This window comes from Micrasema longulum, unplaced genomic scaffold (genome assembly GCF_059751315.1).
Source record: "Micrasema longulum isolate JH-2025_06_02 unplaced genomic scaffold, ASM5975131v1 h1tg000436l, whole genome shotgun sequence".
NCBI lineage: Eukaryota > Metazoa > Arthropoda > Insecta > Trichoptera > Brachycentridae > Micrasema > Micrasema longulum.
Genome location: NW_028277636.1, coordinates 323,593 through 343,808, shown reverse-complemented (window position 1 = coordinate 343,808; position 20,216 = coordinate 323,593). Strand labels below are relative to the sequence as shown.

At 30.9% G+C, this 20,216-nt stretch overlaps 1 protein-coding gene across 1 annotated transcript in view; it reads right to left on the bottom strand.

Moving 5' to 3' along the window:
* The window catches only part of LOC148281563 (calcitonin receptor-like), a 281,467-nt gene that overhangs the window by 8,360 nt on the left and 252,891 nt on the right, over positions 1–20,216 (bottom strand). The window contains 1 exon segment of the mRNA XM_088226522.1: positions 13,772–13,813. Coding sequence (XP_088082648.1) covers positions 13,772–13,813 — 42 coding nt within the window.

Below are 20,216 nucleotides of genomic sequence, written 5' to 3'. Positions count from 1 at the left end.
AGGAACAAAATATACTCTTAAACTTGAAATATCTTAGAATTACAAAAGCGGACTTCGGCATTTTTTGAAATTGGGCATCCAATTTGCGTTCTAAAGCTAGGGTTTCCTAGGACAGCGGTGCCCATATCTTAACGGCCGTAGTGAACGGTGATGCGGTGAATAGCCGTAGTAACGTTGACTAGAGAGTGGTTTCCTAGGAAAACGGTGTTGATAACATTTAACAACACCGTTTTCCTAAGAAACCAATCTCTAGTCACCGTTACGACGGCTGTCCACCGCATCACCGTTCACTACGGGCGTTAAGATACGGGCACCGCTGTCCTAGAAAGCCCTAGCTTACCTCATATAGTGTCCATGCGGCTCGACTGTGGAATCATCTCCAATCCACCATCAAAGATGTTACTACATTATCTCTGTTTAAATCACGTCTGAAGAAACATCTCCTTTCTCCTCCCTAATCTCTCCTCCTTTCTTTTTTTCTCTTTCCTCTTTTTTTTTTTTCCCACTGAGTAATAGTTTTGATTTAAGGTAATTTATAAACAAATACGTTAACTTCTATTTTTATATATCTTTAACTTTTTAATCTTTTTTTTCTATTGAATATGTTCTGTGATTTGAATTATAAAAATAAAACTTTTATTTTATTGGTTGGTTGGAAGAAATTCCCATTTGGCAATAAGCCCGCCAATGTTCAAATAAAATTATGTACAAAAAGTTAAATAAAATTTTAAAAAAAATATTAAACAATAATTTACCAATATTGTTATTTGTATAAAAAGCAGGTTCGATATTATTTGGTAAAAATTTGAAAACATTTGTGAATATGGTATTTACATACAGAATTCTTCTCTATTTGTTATCATTATTAGTATAATTATAATTACTGTTGATTAAGAGTAAAATATTTTACCACAAAATTAATGCTTTAAATATTAATAATAGCATTTCCTTTATTGACAATGGACCATTATTTTTTAGTACAAGCGAAATCGATAGGAACACCTACGACCTTTTAAACGGTTTTCGGGTATGTGGAGGGAGTGCTTCACTATGATACATTGTACACGTATTGTGTTACATAAATAATTATTCTGTTAGTTATATAAGTATTTTGTAACGTGGCCAACTTAGCAGTGAACACGCTACTTGGGTTAATTGAATTATGCACGGATCGTGGTTAGCAGTTTACTTGGGAAGGTAAGGACTGTTAGTTGATTCGTTCTCAACTATTTTGAGCAGTTGCGCCCTCCACTTCACAACACAAAGATACTATTAACTTAAGTGTTGTTAGATGTAAGAGAAAGGGGATTCGAAAATTTCAAGCCAAAATCAAAGCTGTATCATACGATCAGAAAACTGGTCAGATTCAGTAAAATATTACGTCAATAATATTAAAACTGTGTTCTTTAATCACCCGGACACAAAGAACAGTCAACTGAACCATTTAATTTAATTTTAATTTCAATTTTGATCACAAGCCAGTGAAAATTCTTTCTGAGCCAAAAGAACTACTGTAAAACATTTTCTCGCTTTTGCCAAGAATATAGGCCATTAGTTGAAATTTTGGATCGTCGTTTAATAGATTCAAAATAGGATGCAAAATAACATTTATATTTGAGGGTACAACTTGCAAACCCGGAAAAATCCAAAAAAGTAAGATATTAATTAAATCATGTCCAAATAATACAAAACAAAGCGATGAGGATAATATTAAGATGTGGGAGACGAACAAATGTTAAGATAATGATTCAACTTCTAGATATCATGACAATTGATCAAAGAATCAAATTCAATGTTGCCAATGAAATAAACAAAATTATTAAAGAAATAGTACCGAGATATTTTCAAAATAAACTATAAAATAATGAGTTCTTTCATAACTATGCAACAAGAGGATCTAAAAATATAAGACTGGAAAAGAAATCAAAAGCAATGTCCCAGAACTGCCTTATGTACAAGGGAATAAAACTATTTGAAGAAATGCCAGAAAGCATAAAAAATGAAATTAATGTAAATATATTTAAAATTAAATGTTAAAAGTATATATGTGAAAAATATTAGGTAGTATATAGTTTAAATAGTGAATATAATTAATTAAAATGTAAATATGAAACAGTTAATATTATAACTTAGGATATTAAGTGTATAATAGTGATAAATAATGTTAGAATAAGTATAGATGTAAATATTGTGTTGTAAATATATATGAGACTATGTTACATAGAACTAAATAAATAAATATGTTCAGAATACATTTTTTTACAATAATTATAACATTGTCATTGTCTACTAAAATTTGGACAAACTTAAAATATTTCTTATAACATTGTCAGTTAAAAATACGGCTTTATTTGTAGGTAATTTACTTTTAGATTATCGGGTTTGTTGGGAATATGGCAGCGGCCAATGGTGATTTTATTTACCGGTAAGCTGTAAAAAAATATCATACATTTGTCCCTACATAGAAGGTACATAATATAATGCAATGCGTTGCGTGTGATACAACAACTCTCATCCATGAAATCAACTCAAACGACATAGCTTTGTGATAAATTATATTATTTAGATATATTGTCCATTACTTTAATACATAACTTATTAAAAAATAAATAAATATAGCACTATGAATTCAGTCGATATTAGGTATTCAATTGAAATGTCAACTGGCTGAATTGTTCTAGAAATAAAAAGTGCTTAAATTAAAAAAGCATGAAAGTAATTACGGTCTTATGTCAAAAGTACCATCTCAAAGAAAAAAAGCCCTTAAGAAATAATGTTTGAAATACTGTTTTCCAAATCAAGAATTTTCAAATTATTTGAGTAATTTGCAAGTTTAATCAAGAAGAAAAAACCCGCACTGGGGTAAGAACATTCAAAATATAGTATACTTATTTGTATGAAAAAATAAGCTGGAATAATCAGATAGTTTCTTGGCTCACCGCAGGCGCTGGGCGTGCTTTATTCATATTTATATTTTTATTAGGATAAAAATACAAACGGTGGAAATGATTTAAAATAAATAGTAATTATTTATTTGTTTTTCTGTAAATAAAGTTATAGTAAAACATTATTATGGTTAGTCAAATATAATGGTAAGCTGCGCATGATCGCTTCAATACACGGTTCGCCCCTGGAATATGGCAACCTCTACTTGAATATTGTAAAGTTGGAATGTATAAAATTAAATATATAATTTCACCACGGTTTCTTGACATAATCATGCTCATGTTATCACCGCTGACGCATAAAATATTTACTGATTATAATAAAAAATTGAAATTTAAAAAAAAAAAAAGAAGTATTGTTTCAGTTTTTTGCGATTTGCTCAAAATAAATAAAGATGGATTTAGCCGGGTTTGCAAATAGTACCCTCGTTTCTGCTTAAATTATATATAAATCTCGCTTAAGAAACAAAAATATTGATTCGACCATAGACATCACTTAGGTAAGCATCATAAAAAAACGACGGTAAATTAAACCTTACATATCATCATAAAAGGGCCTAATATTGAGTGGGTTATTTTAATAATAATTAAAAGAAAACTTTGTTTTTAACCACTTATTATTTACTTCCACCAACCGGTTTCAAAGCTACAAAAGCTTCTTTATCTAATGGTTTTGATTTTTAAAATTTATTTTTATTATCTATTGATGATAAATCATTACCCATTGTTTTGACTAAATTTCTTTTTTGTTTTTTAATTAATAATTTGTCTATAAGATTTTTTCATAACCGTTATTGAATGTTATTATTTTAATAATGTTTATTTCTTTTTATAATTATAATTAGACATTGGTGTATTAAATAATCTATGTATCATTGAATGAAAAACGGACGATTTGTGAGATAAATGATGTCGTGAATGGGCACGTATGATATTATCGCTATCACTCCATACAATATGTACAGAAGAGAATTAATAGGCTTGATTCATGCTCTTCATTCATAATTCATTTTATCATTAAATCAAATGCAATTTTTCACTCTCACTTTCCTTCAATCATCCTTTACCACTCCTTATCAATTTCCTTCTTTTCCTTTCCACTATCTCCTTGTTTTGTCCATATTTATCTTATTTTAATATATAGTTTATTTATTATTTATATAGTTTAAACTTCAAGCCGTCGTCGCTTTATTACAGTATTATTTAGTGAATACATATAATTGGATGGCAGGCCCTACTATGTATACATTTTATATAGTTTTTTTTAAACTATTAATTTAACCTGTACATCTGTTTGTATTCGAAATAAATAAAATAAAATAAAAATAAATAAATGTGAGTTTTCTGTAAATGCTTAAGTAAAATTGACTGTTAATTACTTAAAAGGGTGTGTATATATGATTTGTATGAGAGTATGTGTAAAGGTAGATGAGTTTTGTGAGGTATCCAAAATAAATTAAATTTAATTGGATTTAATTTTGGTTTAATTGAATAAATTGAATTTTGGATTTAATTGGATAAGTTTGATAAATTGGATATTTGGATTTAATTTGATAAATTGGATTTTATTGGATTTAATTCTAATTTTGTTTTTTTTAAATATGCGTTTCGTCTTATTATCAAACATAATAATGTCCTAACAAGACAAAACGCGTGTCTAATAAAAATGTTTTATTTTTGATACCTGACAAAACATTACAGCGTTTGTCCATTTTGTGAGCGAATGCGTGAAAAATTGGGAGGAACTGGCTAAAAGCCAACCATAAGTTTTGAATCTATTTTAAATAAGGTTCAATATCTTTCTCAGTCATTCCATCCCCAGTAAACATACTTTCTACGTTTAAAAATTCCTCTACCTGTTTTAGAATAACCCCACCCCATTCACAGTGATTTCATATTTAGTCGTGCTTTCATTTCATTCAAAAACCATCACATTCGATTTATCGACATTCATCAGCAAATTGCTTCCCTTGCATATATCGTAGACCTTTGTTACCAAGAATTGCAGTTCCTCTTTGTTGTTAGCAAGAAGCACGGCGTCATTAGCATACAAAAGACAATTGGCAGTTAAATCACCCATATTTATTTATTTATTTGCTCCCATTCTTAAGCCTTTCAGTTCTTTCATACAGTTATCGATATACACGTTGAACAGCCATGGTGACATCACACATCCCTGTTTGACTTTGTGACTTTGTGAATGTTAAACCACGTAAAATACATGCGTTTTGCAAGTATTGTCTTGATAATTTGATACGTACTTTGGTACGCAATTTTTTTTATTTCTTTGTTTAGGTGCGTGTTGTATTAAGCGAATTTTTAAAATGTTTCCTATGTATGACGGTTTCATGTTGTTGTTTATTTTGTTTGTATTTCTACGTTTTTTTTCATTTCGAAGCGAGATCTGTAAAGTATAGCCGCAGTCTCAATTTGAAAAAAACTTTATGTTCCTTCAACGGGGAAACTACAACAAAATAAATGTACCGGCTATGTTTGGTATTTGATTGATCACAAATTGACAAAACTGCAGTGAAAGGAATAATGAAACCTTTTAAATTTAAAAGAAATATTATTTTTTGGCAAAATTAGTTTAAGAAAACTGATAGTTAATATGCAAAACTGAAGGAAGACACTAGTCTTTATGAACAGTTCCTGGAAAGAGGTGGGCGCTTTTTATTTTTATTTTATTTTATTTGGAAAATCAACATTTCTACATACATATTTATAGTAAACAAACAAATGTAGTGTATGAACTTAGAACCAATAACAGATTTCCACCAAGTATACAAAGTTAGTGAAAAAAATATATTACATATTACTTAAATACATATAAGTTACACATATAAAAATGTTATTTTTATGTACTCGTATAAATTTTTTAATAATTAAAGATTTTTTTTTAAGGAACAGATCGCTTTTGTAAATTGGGCGGGATAATGACAAGGATGCTTGAAGAGAGGATAAGGAGGGGAAAGGAGATGTACATATTTATTATTTTAATGTCTACTAAGTTACACAGTGCATTTTTAGTGTAAATTTCAAATCTGACAGAGTGATGTTTGTGTAGTCTATGGCTTAAAATTTTGTATTGTACACTGAAAAAGTCCTACGAAAAAAAGGATTTTTAACGTACGATGCATGGAACGTATCATTCATCGTATCATTGTCATAGTTGGAAAAATTACCGACAGAATTTATATTTTCATATTAAATCAGGAAAAGCTTTAATTAACCGAGAATTATTCCTTCATTAAAGCTTGAAATTTATTTTTGCAATGCCCGAATTTAAAGTCCACATGACCTCAAGAATGGTTTCCGTATGTAGAAGGGGTTTTAATTACCCAATTGTTGTAACTTTAATGTCATTTTCTCGGTAATTTGCCCGTTGCATTAGAATATGGGAAATAAGTTAAGATAGAGCAGAGTTTGAAGCCCTGACCCCCAAATCTGAAGTACAGGATAGTACAATTATAATGCCAAGAGTTACCTAGACTCAAATTGGGGCTGAAATAATATGTATGTTTGTCGAAACAGTACATTTTATCTGACAATGAGACAAAAAAGTTTAAATTTGAGTTTTACGCTTTAATATCAGAAAATTTTAATCAAAGTATTGAAATTTAAAAGCCGTAGAACGGAAGTCTTTCGATTTTAATAATACATTGAAAAATACGATAACAAAGGCGTGCAACCCTTAATGTCCACCCTTAGGGTAAACCGTATACAGGCTTATCTTCGGCTCACTAACAAACCACTAAGTGAGGGTTTGTTGGGAGCATTGAGTATCACCATAGTAACTTTACATTGATTGATGTGGAGAGTTTAATGAAACGCCCATGTAATAACATGAGGTTATCCTTTATTTTGATCTTCGATCATAATCTTGGGCCTTGGCATCTGTAGTTTAGTAATCCAACATTTTATTGTTCTTGATTGAATAGTGTTTGTACACTTATTGCAACAAAGATATTGCTATATTTTATGATAGTTGTCAAAAATACAAGAAAACTTTAAGGAAAAAAAAAATGTTGCAACCAACCGTTTTTTTTAATGATTTTTAAAACACCTTGCCTCAGTAATTAAAAAATATTTTTCTAATAAATGGCTCACTTAAATGGTTTAACTCATTGGTTAAAACCCCCCCACAACTTCCTAGCAGAAATAGATCAATTAGTCAATAACCCTGTACAAGTATAATATATATATATGTATTTCAATGCTGTTCCTCTCTAAAAAAGAGATGAGCTCTTGTTCTTGGAGAGAAACTTACACTGAGTTATTTGTAAAAGTATAATTAGTATATAAAACATTGTCATTTTTCATTAGTCTTTTATACGTTGTCTAGTTGTTTTTTCAAGGTGTTTTTTTAATTTTATTTTCAGTTTATTTGTTTGTTTTAATTTTTTCATTTCTGTAGAAGTGGTATTAAAGATTTTAAGGCCCAAAAAAACGTAATTTTGCTGGAATTTTTAATTACGACATTTAGTATTATGTATTAAAATTCGTTTGAGCCAATTATATTTCGATTCGAGAGCGACTTGATTGCTAAATAAAGAGAGATCATTGTTTTGTCCGCAATGTAAGAAAATATATCGCTCCAGGCCTAAAAATTCTTGAGAAATAATCTGATTTTGAACAAAAACGAGCGTAATTGACACTAATCGGAAATCTTTTAAGTGGCTGAAAATATACACAGTCTTATACAATTCATATTTTCTCCCCTAACAATCAATCAATCCACCCCGAAAACCAGAAAACCAGACCATAATTAAGCTTTAAAAATTTTACATAAATTTTTCCTGCGAAACCGATGCACGAATATAGCGATAAAATTAATTTTAGGAATATTTTCGGGCTCGAAAGATTTGCGACCCCGACACACCCATTGATATATGTATTTGTGTTTTAGGTTAACATAGCTGATAAATAATTTCATTTTTCTCTTGCAAACATTTTGTAGAGGGTCGATGTCAATTAAAAAATATATATACCGTATTGGTTAAGCCGATAATTTGTTTTAATGTATTTAGCCAGAAGAATCGTATGTAAGTAGATACTGGCTAATTTCGATTTGTGAGGTTGCCACGCCTGATGAGACATTGGTTGGTTGGCTACACTGCTCGTCCTCCGCGCCATTATTCGTTTTTTTCAACGAGTTATGTTCACACGCTTTTCTAATTGTTCAAAAATATTTTTCGCTTTTTCGCCGTAAAAGTTAATGTAACGCCGCGAACATTTTATCATCCACCGCCATTAACCGTCATCCGCCGCGCCGCCTCCAGACTCCAGACAATTGTGTGTATGCAGTTTTCCCGATCACCAGTTTTCCCGTTAGCGCGTGAGCTGATCGCCGGCAAAGAAGAAGACTCAACACCAGGTTAGTCAGTGTTTTTACATATTGATTTTCTCTGGTTCGAGTACATTTAATATATTGTTGTCTGCATAATCCACTAGCTCACATTGGCAGTTTTGGAGAAAATAATTTAATTGTCCGCTATAGATTTAAAAAAAATTTAAATCGCAAAAGGAGAAGTCTATTTACACGGCTTATCCATGTATTTTACTATTTTTATACAGATACATAATATTATGTGGTAGTGTTTTATTATTGATACTACTTTCAAAACCCTTAACTGAGTGACAGGTCATAAGTCCTGTTAATGATAATGATAATGACTTACATATTTCCTTATTTAAAGTTTTCTATATCCCAGTTGTTATTTGTGAATATAGTGACTCCCTAAGGGATGAAATCCAGTCTTTTGTCTACAAACATTTGGACATACCCAAAATATTTTAGTAAAACCAACTGGTCCAAGAGTTTAAAAATCATAAAATTGTTTTCAGGCGTTACCATGTGAAGTACGTTAGTATGTGAAATAATTTGATCATAAGAATAACAAACAAAAAAAAGATACATATTTATTGACAAAAAAAAGATACATATTTATTGACAGTTCAAAGTAGTATATTTATATTAAAATCATTTTAAATAATTTTTCATACGTTTTCGCAAACTGCGCCTTACAATTAAATGTTAAATATATACAAGAAAATATGTTTGAATTTCAATTTCCCGTAGCGCTCAACTTCCTTATTGTGATTTGCGTACTGCATGCACCTGTCTAATATAACCCCATTACTAACATTGAATTAAAATAGTAAAAATACGTATATACTTATTTTTATTCCATTTTTTAAAATAAATTTTTACCAGTGACCGGGTTTCATCGTGACTGACATCGTCAGACTAGTGGGAGACAAAACTAATTTCTATGTTATATACAAGTGCAAGAAGGGGTTATAAATCACGATTTTATATAATTATGGAAATAAAAGAGTTTAAATTAAAATCATTTAAGTAAAAGGTGATAACAATTATATGAATATAATTGTTATTACGCCCAAAGGACATAGCTGACAGTGGAACTACCAACCCCTGTTATAGTTTTAAATAAATTTAAATACATATAATTCAAATACATTTTCTTAATGAAACTTCATAAAATTATATAATTTACACCAGTTTTTATTATATACGTTTAAACAAAACTTAATATATAATTATATAAAATCATGATTTATAACCCCTTTTTGCACTTGTATATAACATAGAAATTTGTTTAATTCCCCATCAGTCTGACGATGTCGGTCATGACGAAACCCGGTCACTGGTAAAAGTTTATAAATAAAAGTGGAATTAAACTAAATACGTATTTTTATTATTAAAATTAAAAATGCAGTTCCACCAAGAAATGTCAATAGAAAAACTTAATATACAAACATTGAAGTCTGAGAACGGACGCAGCAGCCTCTAATAAGGAGCGTTTTGAGGATGCGGCGGTAGACCCGGCTAAGACGTGCTGCGGATGTCTTAGGAAAGCCTAAAGATACCTTTTCTTCATACTTGCGAGCTTTTGCCATCCTGAAAGACCTTCAATTAAGGTCTTTTGTTTTTTTTTATAAGAGAAAAGGGATTAACGTGAAGAGAAACGAGAGTACTGACTAGCAATAGGGTCTCTCGGAGGCATCTGATGATGGGAAAAAAGAAAAAGAAGAATAAAATAAACCAGTCATAAAGCGAATAAAATTGCTTAATTGATACCAGCATAATACACACGCTTTTTTATGTCCGCGACAAATACGCACACCTTTGTGAAAGGGGAAGTTTTCCACATAGGAGATGATTGATGTCACTCTAATTAGGGTAGGCTGTAAAAAAGCCTTTCAGGTTTTTAAGGTTAAATGGTTATTTTGACACGAAAATATTTTATAGCAATTTTAAGGACCAAAAAGGGATGGTTTTTGAGCACTCCAAGATGTAAAAGTCTTGAAAGCTGTTAGTATTAAAGTTTACAGCGAAAGTTTTTAAGGTTCAGGGTTATTGCTTTATGATTAAGCTCTTAAAAACAACTTTAAGTATAAGATCATCGAAAAGTTACCTACTAAAGTTTTTTAAATACTATTAATCTATTAATTTTTTAAAAAGAAAAGTGAATAATCAGTCATTCAGTCAGTCAATAATAAGACAGTTTGAAAGTTTATTAAAAATTTTATCATGGGCAATAAAACATGGTTCAAAATAAAGTTTTATGAGTTTTATTGTGAAAATTCAATGCATTATATAAACGGCAACAAAAATAACATTTTTGAGAAGAAAATGTGAAAGTCTAGGCATTTACAGGGCGCATTACCTATAATTGTTATGTGTGTGTGAAATAGAAACAGAACTCTGGACTAGTGCTTTCGACTAAGGTAAATCCCGAATAAGGAAATCGGGAGATAAGTTCGCCTTGTTGTATAGTGGTTGGCGTATTCGCCGATTAATTTTGAAGTCTTGTGTTCGATTCTTGACGAGGTGGACGAGAAATGTTGATCTCAAAGGCCGTTTGAGCAACAAAATTTAATTTTTCTTGGACTGGCACCATGTGAATGGCGTGTGGGGTTGATCGTCCTACCTTCCATCAAAGCAATTTTAAACGTAAATTCAAATCATTATAAAACATAAAAGCGTGAATTTTCAAACATGAATTTGAAATTCTATTTTTCAGTGGAAACGCAAAATTTATTTAACCATGTTCATAGTTGAAACCCTTCCTTTGGTACTACTGTATGTATTCATGTGGGGTTCATGGTCCATAATCGATGACACACATGTCACCTTAAATAGTGCGATGACCAATGAAACAATGTCATAATTTTCTATAGAATCCAATACAACGTATTATGCAACTCTAACAATATTGCACATAAAGACGAGATCGTTATTTTTTTTTTTTTTATTTATTTACAATTTTAAAAAACCCGTTAGGGTTACATTAGAAATTTAATATTGTCTAGTCATTTTATGTCTCGTCTAGTCTAATTAGTTCAGTCATCATGTGCTTTTTCAGATTGATTTTAAATTTGTCTCCATTAAAAGTTTTCAAGTAGTAAGGTAGGTCGTTGTAGTGTTTAAGTCCATTATGTAGTATTTTTGACTGTCCTGTATTTGTCTTTGCTTTTTCAATATGATAGTGTTTTTGTTGTCTGGTGTTATATTTATGTATGTCAGCATTTTTGACTAATATTATGTCGTCGTCTTGTATGTTTCCCAGTGTTATTTTGTGCACAATTTTTAAGGTCTCAATTTTAGTCAAGTAGTTTATTTCAAACTGGTGTGTTTTTTTGTACAGTTCAGTCGTAGAGGTCAGGTAGGGTAGGTTGTATGTTAGTTTAAGAATTTCTGCAGTACATTCACATCGTCCCTACCATGGACAAATGAGCAACAAAGGAACGTGGCCTATAAAGAGATCACAGGGTGTGGTAACGCATAGCAGTTCAGTTCAGCCAGTCCAGCTCAACGCAGTCACATTGTTCCTGCATTTATTTCAAGTGCGGTTTCTTCAACTCCTCATCGCACTGGCGTGACACAATTGCTTATTTATTCGCCATGTAATGAATCCGCATTCAAACAGCAACCTCGTGTCTTCTGTCAATCTCTAGCTGAGGTAGGAGCTCCAACCCTCAAAAACCTATTCCTACATACATGTTATACACTAATTAATTAAGAGTAATTTTCCATTGGAAAAGGAAAAAAACGCCATCGAGGGGCGTAGCTGTTTGACCTGCAGAATATGTTCAAGAAATACGACAGTTTTGCGTGCAGTACTTTACCGTGGAGTACCCAGTAATTAGATCGTCAGCCTCGTAGCGTAGTGGCCAGCGCGTTTGCCTACCATGCAAGAGGTCTCGGTTCGATTCCCGATATGGTTGACATGAAATATATATTTAAAAAGTTGTTTTTACACTAGAATATTTCATAGTTCCAGGACTAAAGACCTATAATCTTACCTTCATGTAACAAAAATTATCAAGATACACTGCAATTGGTGCACCAATACAGTGCCCTATGCACCATTAGGTGCGGGAAGGGAATGATGATGATTATTTTGTGACCTTAAAACGAACCGCGGTATGACTTTTTTCATGTAAATGTATTTTCTTATTTTCTCACTGGATTATGGTACTACAGAAAAAAAAAATTACACACTATAGACAATTACCATTGGCGTGTGTCTATTGTTTTTTTTTTTTTTTGATGAGTTGTTTCTTACGCGGGCCAGGAACATCCTAAAATCCATTAAAGCTCCCAGTTTAACTGCCGTCTTCAGACGTACAGTATACAAAGAAATTGAAAGCATTGAAATATTTTAAATTAATTTGAAAAAAATTGTTCTCAAAAAATTTTTATAAAAAATTGTAACGTCATCAAAATATTATATTAGTTTATAAAATGTTATAAGCTAATTTGATAAAGCATAAATAAATAACAAAATTTGTCGGCCTCGTGGTGTTTGTCAGCGCGTTTGCCTAACATGCGAGAGGTCTCGGGTTCGATTCCCGACATGGTTGAAATAAAAAAAATATTTCAGGGTGTTTTCTCGCCAGAAAATGTCCCTGGACTGGTACCTGAAGCGTAAGACTGATAATCTTACATTCATATAACAAAAAAATGATCAAGATACGTTGCGATTGGTGTACTAATTGGCAGTGCCCTATGCACAAATAGGTGTGGAAAGGGAATAAAAAAAAAAAACAAATAATTCAAATATGATAAATAAATTTGAAAAATGGAAAATGTACTGATGCAAAAAATTTCATTACATTTTATTTCTATATTAGTATTTTTCACGTTATAAACAATAATTAGTAATAAAAATAATGTGACCTCTTTAGGGGTATAACAATAAAAAAAAATAATTTGCTTTTTTCAAATCCAAAGTAACCCACTAGATCGCGACCCGACAAGTATCGGTACAGCAGCTGACGGTGCCACGACAAAATAACTACCATGGAGATAGAACAATGGGGAGTGTAGTACCAAAACTGTTAAATATAATATCTGTTGAAAATTGTGAGGAAAACAACCTAAATACATTTGAAAAAATAGTCGAAAATTTATTAATAACAGCAAGTGAAACTTTAGTGGGCATAAATATATTTTATTCATCATCTATTATTAAACTATGTACTTACCTTAAAAAAAAAATGTAGTGTCACCCGCAGACAAGCCTCGGCTTTGCGGTAACAAAAATACAACTATGCATGTTTTTTTTATTTTGATAAATAAATATTTAAAAAAAACAGTATACTCGGCGCGCGTGCATGAAAAGATGTATGAATGTTGAGGAAGAGAGATCTGTATGCAACAACTGGGTGATATGGCGGTCTATCTTACGGGGAAACGGTCTGATGGTTTGTTTAATTCTACGGAGTTTTTATGACTGTCGTAAGTTGTAACAAATATTACTTTAAAAGTTATAAAAAAGGAAAATATTTCTTACCTCTCCATTACAGAAACAGTACAGTGTTGCGACACAAAAACCCTGAAACAAAACATAAAATTTAAGTACGCATTTAGATACATTCCTTCATAAGATATAAACTCTTGCGTCGTGACACCAGATGGCGCTATATTTACAGGTAATAAAACATGACAAGTTGTCGGAACATACATTTCTGATAGTCGTGAAAAACATGCTTTACAACTTAACCTTCATAGGTAACTGTACAAATATTGAGTACATAAATATTACAATAATTTATTTATTATATATACGGCCTAAGCCAATTACAACAGTTACACGAAGAAACATAAATGCAAGAAACTGAACAAAGAGAACATAAAACTATTTAGCAAAGACAAACAAGGGCAAAACAATAATTGTATACAATATATTTTAAAAAACGAAAGACCTAAAACTTCGAGCTAAACCATGCCAATCCAACTTCATCCCACACTGTTTAGTCGCGAAGAGATCTACGAAAAGCCGGAATATCTATCCTAAAAAATTCCAAGTCGTGTGATGAATTGATTAATCTACACATTCTGGACATTGGGGCATAAAAACCAAAGTTGCTCTTAGAAGATTTTATAAATAGCAGATTTTGACTTCTGGTGACACGGTTGGGAACATGAAAAGAAATTGATTGCAACAGAGATGGGACATCACTAAAAGCATTAAGTATTTTGAAAATGCATATAAGATCCATCTCAGTTCTACGTCTCTCCAATGAAGACAGATTAAGAGATTGCTCTGTTTCAAAATAGGAATAATTACCCCTTTGTAATCCGAGCAACCATGCCACTTTTCTTAAAAAACGGTGTTGGACAGACTCGATATGGTCAATATGAGTCCTGTAGAATGGAGACCAAATAGGAGAAGCGTATTCTAGATGGGGTCGAACTAGTGAGCAATAAAGAGTTTTGATGGTATTAATATTTTTGAAGTCCGCTGTCACTCTATTGATAAAACCGGGTAGTTTAAGAGATTTGTTTACAATAATATCAATGTGTTCACGATAGGAGAGTTTACTATCTAAAGAAATGCCAAGATCCTTTATTGACGATAATAAACCGTATTTAATAAATATCCTTGTAGCCAACTAAAATTTGCAATCTAATGTATGAACAATACCCTTAACATGTTGCTGCTTAAATTCGAAAGGGTCACAAATCTAAAACCCCGGAATTTTACATTATTGCAAAAATGAGTTTTAATTTTTTCTTGTTTTTCTATAAAAAAAGACTCCCATGGATTTTGCATTGTTAATATTATTTTAGCTTGACACGGGCACAGCCTAAAAAGCATTAAATCGGAAAGCAGTATACCTTTGTAAATGAAAAAAAAAGTAAAATACAAACAGTAAATTTTGGAGAATTTCTGGAGAATTAATGACTTATCACTGTATAATTTAAAAGGGAAAATTATTATATATGCCGACGACATTGGACTTTTCTATAAAAATCAAACAGACGTATTAACAAACAATGACATAAACGAAGACCTTACTATGTTGACTAAATGGACAAACACAAACTTACTTACACTTAATGAAAAAAAAATGCAATATTATCCATTTTGAATCTAGAAAAAAATGTCGCAAAGTAGATGCTTATATAAATAATGAACGACTAACTGAAATTGAACATGTTAAATACTTAGGACTAACAATAGATAGACAATTGGCATGGACAATTCATATCAACAATTTAATTAGCAAAGTGGCGACTTTATCGAGTCAATTTTTCAAAATCAAAAACTTTGTTCCAATAAAGGAAAAAAAATTAATGTATGAAGCCTATGTAAAAACTAAAATATGTTATATGCAACTACTATGGGGAACAGGAAATCAAAATGACATAAACAGACTACAAAGACAGCAAAAAAAAATATTAAAGTTAGTATATGACCTTCTCTATCTAACAGCAACTGAAGAACTTTTTGAACAAACTAAACAATTAAATGTAACTGAACTCTTTAAACAAGAATCTTTAAAATTTATTCATAAATTAGCCATTGATGTAATTGTAGACGAAGAATTAAAACTTGAAAAAAACTGTAGTAAACATGAACACAATACGAGAATATCAGAAAAATATCATATACAATCTTTTAAAACGAGAAAAGGACAATCGAGACTAATAAACCAAGGACTGAAGTTAAACAATAAACTACCAGACAAAACTAAACAAAAGACTCAGACAACCTTTACAAAAGATGTTAAAAATATTATTATTAACAGTAGAATGTGAATTTTATAAGTGAAAATATTTTTTTAAATGTATGTAACCCGTAAGGGTTTATCAATGAAATTTAAATTTAAAAAAAATTGAAAAAGAAATAAAAAATAAAAAAAAATAATAAATTTATTAATATTTAAACGAGAGAAATTTTGAATGAATCGATAAATGACCCTAATTGCACAATAGTATTTTGCGTTTTGATGGCTAACTTCAGAGCTTTATGAGCACAAATCTCCATAATTAAATGGATTCAGCTTCAAGAAACGTATCAACACACGAAGACAATTGGTTTGATGATGGGGCTGGACAGTATTGTATTGTCCTCGGGTGAACGCTACATTACTGAATGGTATAATTTTTCTGAGCGGTTTCCTCGTTTTCTCTATTTTTGAAGAAAACGGGTATCTGAATTCCACTCTGCCCAACGAAAACATTAAATTTATTGCCTTTTGTAATGCGACTTCTTGTTTTTTCTTTGTAATAGACAAACTGGGACCGAACTTCGCATTCAGCGTTTAATATGTAAATTCTGGTTGCTTCAACCATTATTTGTTTCGAGAGATTTTACACGCGTGAAATTTTATAAAGCTGTCAACTGGAAAGCAGTTTTGAGTAGCAATGTGTTAGGAATGTGCCACATGAATAATATCATTAAAATCGGTTATTTGCTTATCGACAATATATTAAGACATTGACAATAAAAGCTTTGCTTCTGTAAAAGAAATTAAAGACCTCGTTAGCATATTTGATGAAACTCATTCTGTTAGTAGCAATATTGATTTTATATCAAAGAAAGGTATGCAAATGCTTGGGTTTGTATTGAGGTCAGAAAAGGATTTTAAATCAATATTATCTTTAAAAAAGTTATATTCTTCATTGGTTAGGAGTCCATAATAACACATTTTTTAAATTTGGTCACCTTTCTACGCTACCCCAATGGGTATGACAATTCATACAATTAAAAAATTCTCCGGTTTATAAATTAAAAATTACATTTACCTAGAGAAACTATAAATCTTCTCTTATATGTGTTTAATTCACTTAAAATTAGCACTAGAAGAATAATATCTGATATGTTTTTTTGTATAAAATAGTCAATTATAATTAGGTTAATTGGTTTGATTACGTTTTTTTTAATGTTCTTATTTAGTTAATTTTTTTTAACTTTGTTAAATATATTTGATAACTTTGTTAAATTTTATTATCTTAGGCATGTTTCACATTTTTGTAAAATGTTTCCCTCGGCACGGGACACCCCAGTAAGGGAACATTATTCTGTATTAAAAAAAGAATACAAACAATGTAAAAGTATAAATAAATAAAAATAAAATAAATAAATAATCTTTTTGATGTTCCTGATTTAATTAAATGTATCTGCGAGGTGTGTTCAGAAAAAATGACAATCGGACTCTACACACCAAGGACTATGAAATATTTTAGTGTGAAAACACCCTTCAAAAGAAATATTTCATGTCAACCATATCGGGCATCGAGTCCGAGACCTGTCGCATGATAGGCAAACGCGCTGACCATTACACTACGAGGCCACGAAGTGAGATGGATACGATCTTTAAACTAGACATGAGTGGACTAAAGAAAATATAGTTTATTTGGTAATTTATTATTTTTTTCATACAAATGGCTTTTTTAATTTCTTAAAATTTAAGTTGTCTAATTTAAATATATTATTTTCATGGTAGGAAAATTAAAAAATTGCTGTCATACGTTGCTTGGTAGGTAAAATATTTTAACCAGATGAATCTCACCCACATCTCTAAAGGTTTCAGCGCTTTTCCTTTTTTTATATTGATTATAAAATAATTTAAGTTAAAAAAATAAAAAAACAATTCATATTCTTACAATTTTGCATTATTTTTTTTAATATATAATAATGGTGTGGGGTGCCCTGTGCCGAGGGAAACATGTTACAATAATGAAACTTGCCCTAAATTAGTTATTTAACATAGTCAACATAATAAGAAAATAAAAACGTAATTAATATAATTAACCTAATTATCATCGTAAACATAATAAGCAAAATACAAAAATAATCATAAAAGTACGAGTATATTACAAGTTATTAAATTCAGACGCATTGTGTTGCTTAATTTTTTTTCGCATTTTCGTATTTCTAAACCTGACTGAATTATTCGAATAACTTTGTATGCGTCATCTCTCTGTTTCTGAAGTTCACACAAAGGTTGTTGTTTACCATTATAAGTTTGCTTTCTTAGATATTTTTTTTGTTAGTAGGCATGATATTGGCAATTACTTTCATCACTAAGCGATATTCTCCAACATTAACTTTACATGTAGATGTTTTATTATTCTTATTTTCTTTTTAAAATAGTCTTAGCCAATTTCAATAGTTATATGAATCAACTTATTATGTACAATAAACTAAACAAAAATAAAATTATGTAGCAAAGACTAATTAAGGGAAATAAATAATAAGATACAAGATATAAATCTTCTCTTCGTGCCCTGTCGGGTATCCCCAACGTTGGCAATCACTCTGGCAAAAGTCTGTGCTGTCCTGAAAATCTGCTCCACAGTCCTGAAGCCAGTCCAGTCTCGTATATTACGCAGCCAGGACATTTGACTTCCTCCAGCCCTTCTGTGACCCTCAATCTTGCCTTTCAAAATTAAATGAAGCAAGTGGTACTTTTCTCCACGCAATATATGCCCCAGATACGAAATTTTACGAACTTTTAGGGTGGTTAAGAGTTTTCTGTTCGTTCTAGCTCGACTTAAGACTTTTGAGTTTGTAATTAGGTATGTCCAAGATATCTTAAGCATTCTGCGATGCAACCACATTTCAAAAACCTGCAGCCTGTTCAGAGTGTTCACCTTCAGTGTCCAAGCCTCACAGCCATACAACAATACAGACTACACATAACATTTAACCAATCTTTGCTTTATTTTCATGTTTAGATTAGCATTGTGGAAAAGGGATTTCATTTTATTCAAAGCAGTTTTTGCTGTATTAATTCTGCATTTAATTTCTATATCTGGGTCGAGGGTCTCCAATAGAATGCTATATAAATGAAAGTATACAAAAAATCGTATAACACTTGGAGCTAAACTTTGCTGATACATTTTCATCCCATACTATGTTAATGGCGAATAGATCTATGAAAAACCTATAGAAAGCTTAAAGGAGATCTATCTCAAAGGATTCAAAATCAAGTGACGAATTGCCTACAAATTGACATTCTGGACGTAGGGAATAAAAACAAAAGTTCCTTTAGAAGATTTTGACTTCTAGTGACACATGAAAAGAAATTGATTATTATATTATGATATCAGATTTATTCGATCACCGATCCATTTATTCGCATCTCTAGTATAGAATAGGCATGTTAACTATTCTCGGGCTTAACTTTTGGCAAACGACAATAAAGAACATTCAGGAAACAAAAGTTTTCTTTTATGGAAAGAGTTACTTTTTGGAAATTTGGTTTCAATGTTTTTTTAAACTTTGTTCGACTGTTTGGAAAATATTTTATTACAAGTGTATATTATATTGATCTGACCTCAAATAACTAACAAACTTAAATCGGGTTGTGGTCCCGTGGCTAGTGTTGCGGACTCTCGGGCGAGAGGTTCGAGGTTCAAACCTCACTATACCCCAACTTGGTTTCCATTTTCTAATAGTGAGTTATTTACAACTCGTTGAAAATAGCTACCGAAATTGAAATATTTGGGTAAATTATAAAAACGCTAATATTTAGCGAAATTTATAAAATCAAAACGTCACTCATGTTAGTTAAGAAAAATAATTTGAGAAAATCTGTGTAATTATTTATTGTCACAACTTTCATAACAACCATAGAATTGAATTAAGTAAGCTAGCCAATTAAAAAAAATGACACCGAGGGTTAGCAACACTACTTTCCTTTGGCGGGACAAAAATTTGTAGATGGAAGGAATCTTAGAAATATAGATTTTTAAATATAGGCAGAATTGTAATTGCTTCAGTGTGTAAAGTGCCCACTTTAACCAGCCAATGACAGGTCGTTAGCTCTCTAAAATTTTCTTCGTCCCCGTTGTAATATATAGTAAGTTTATAGAAACCAAATCTCAATTATCATTTCAATTACGTTTTTGTATTATTTTATATTGATTTCAATGATACTATTACTTTGTTAATTGATTTGGTGTTTATTTTGTAGAACTCCATATTTAAACTTAAAATATTA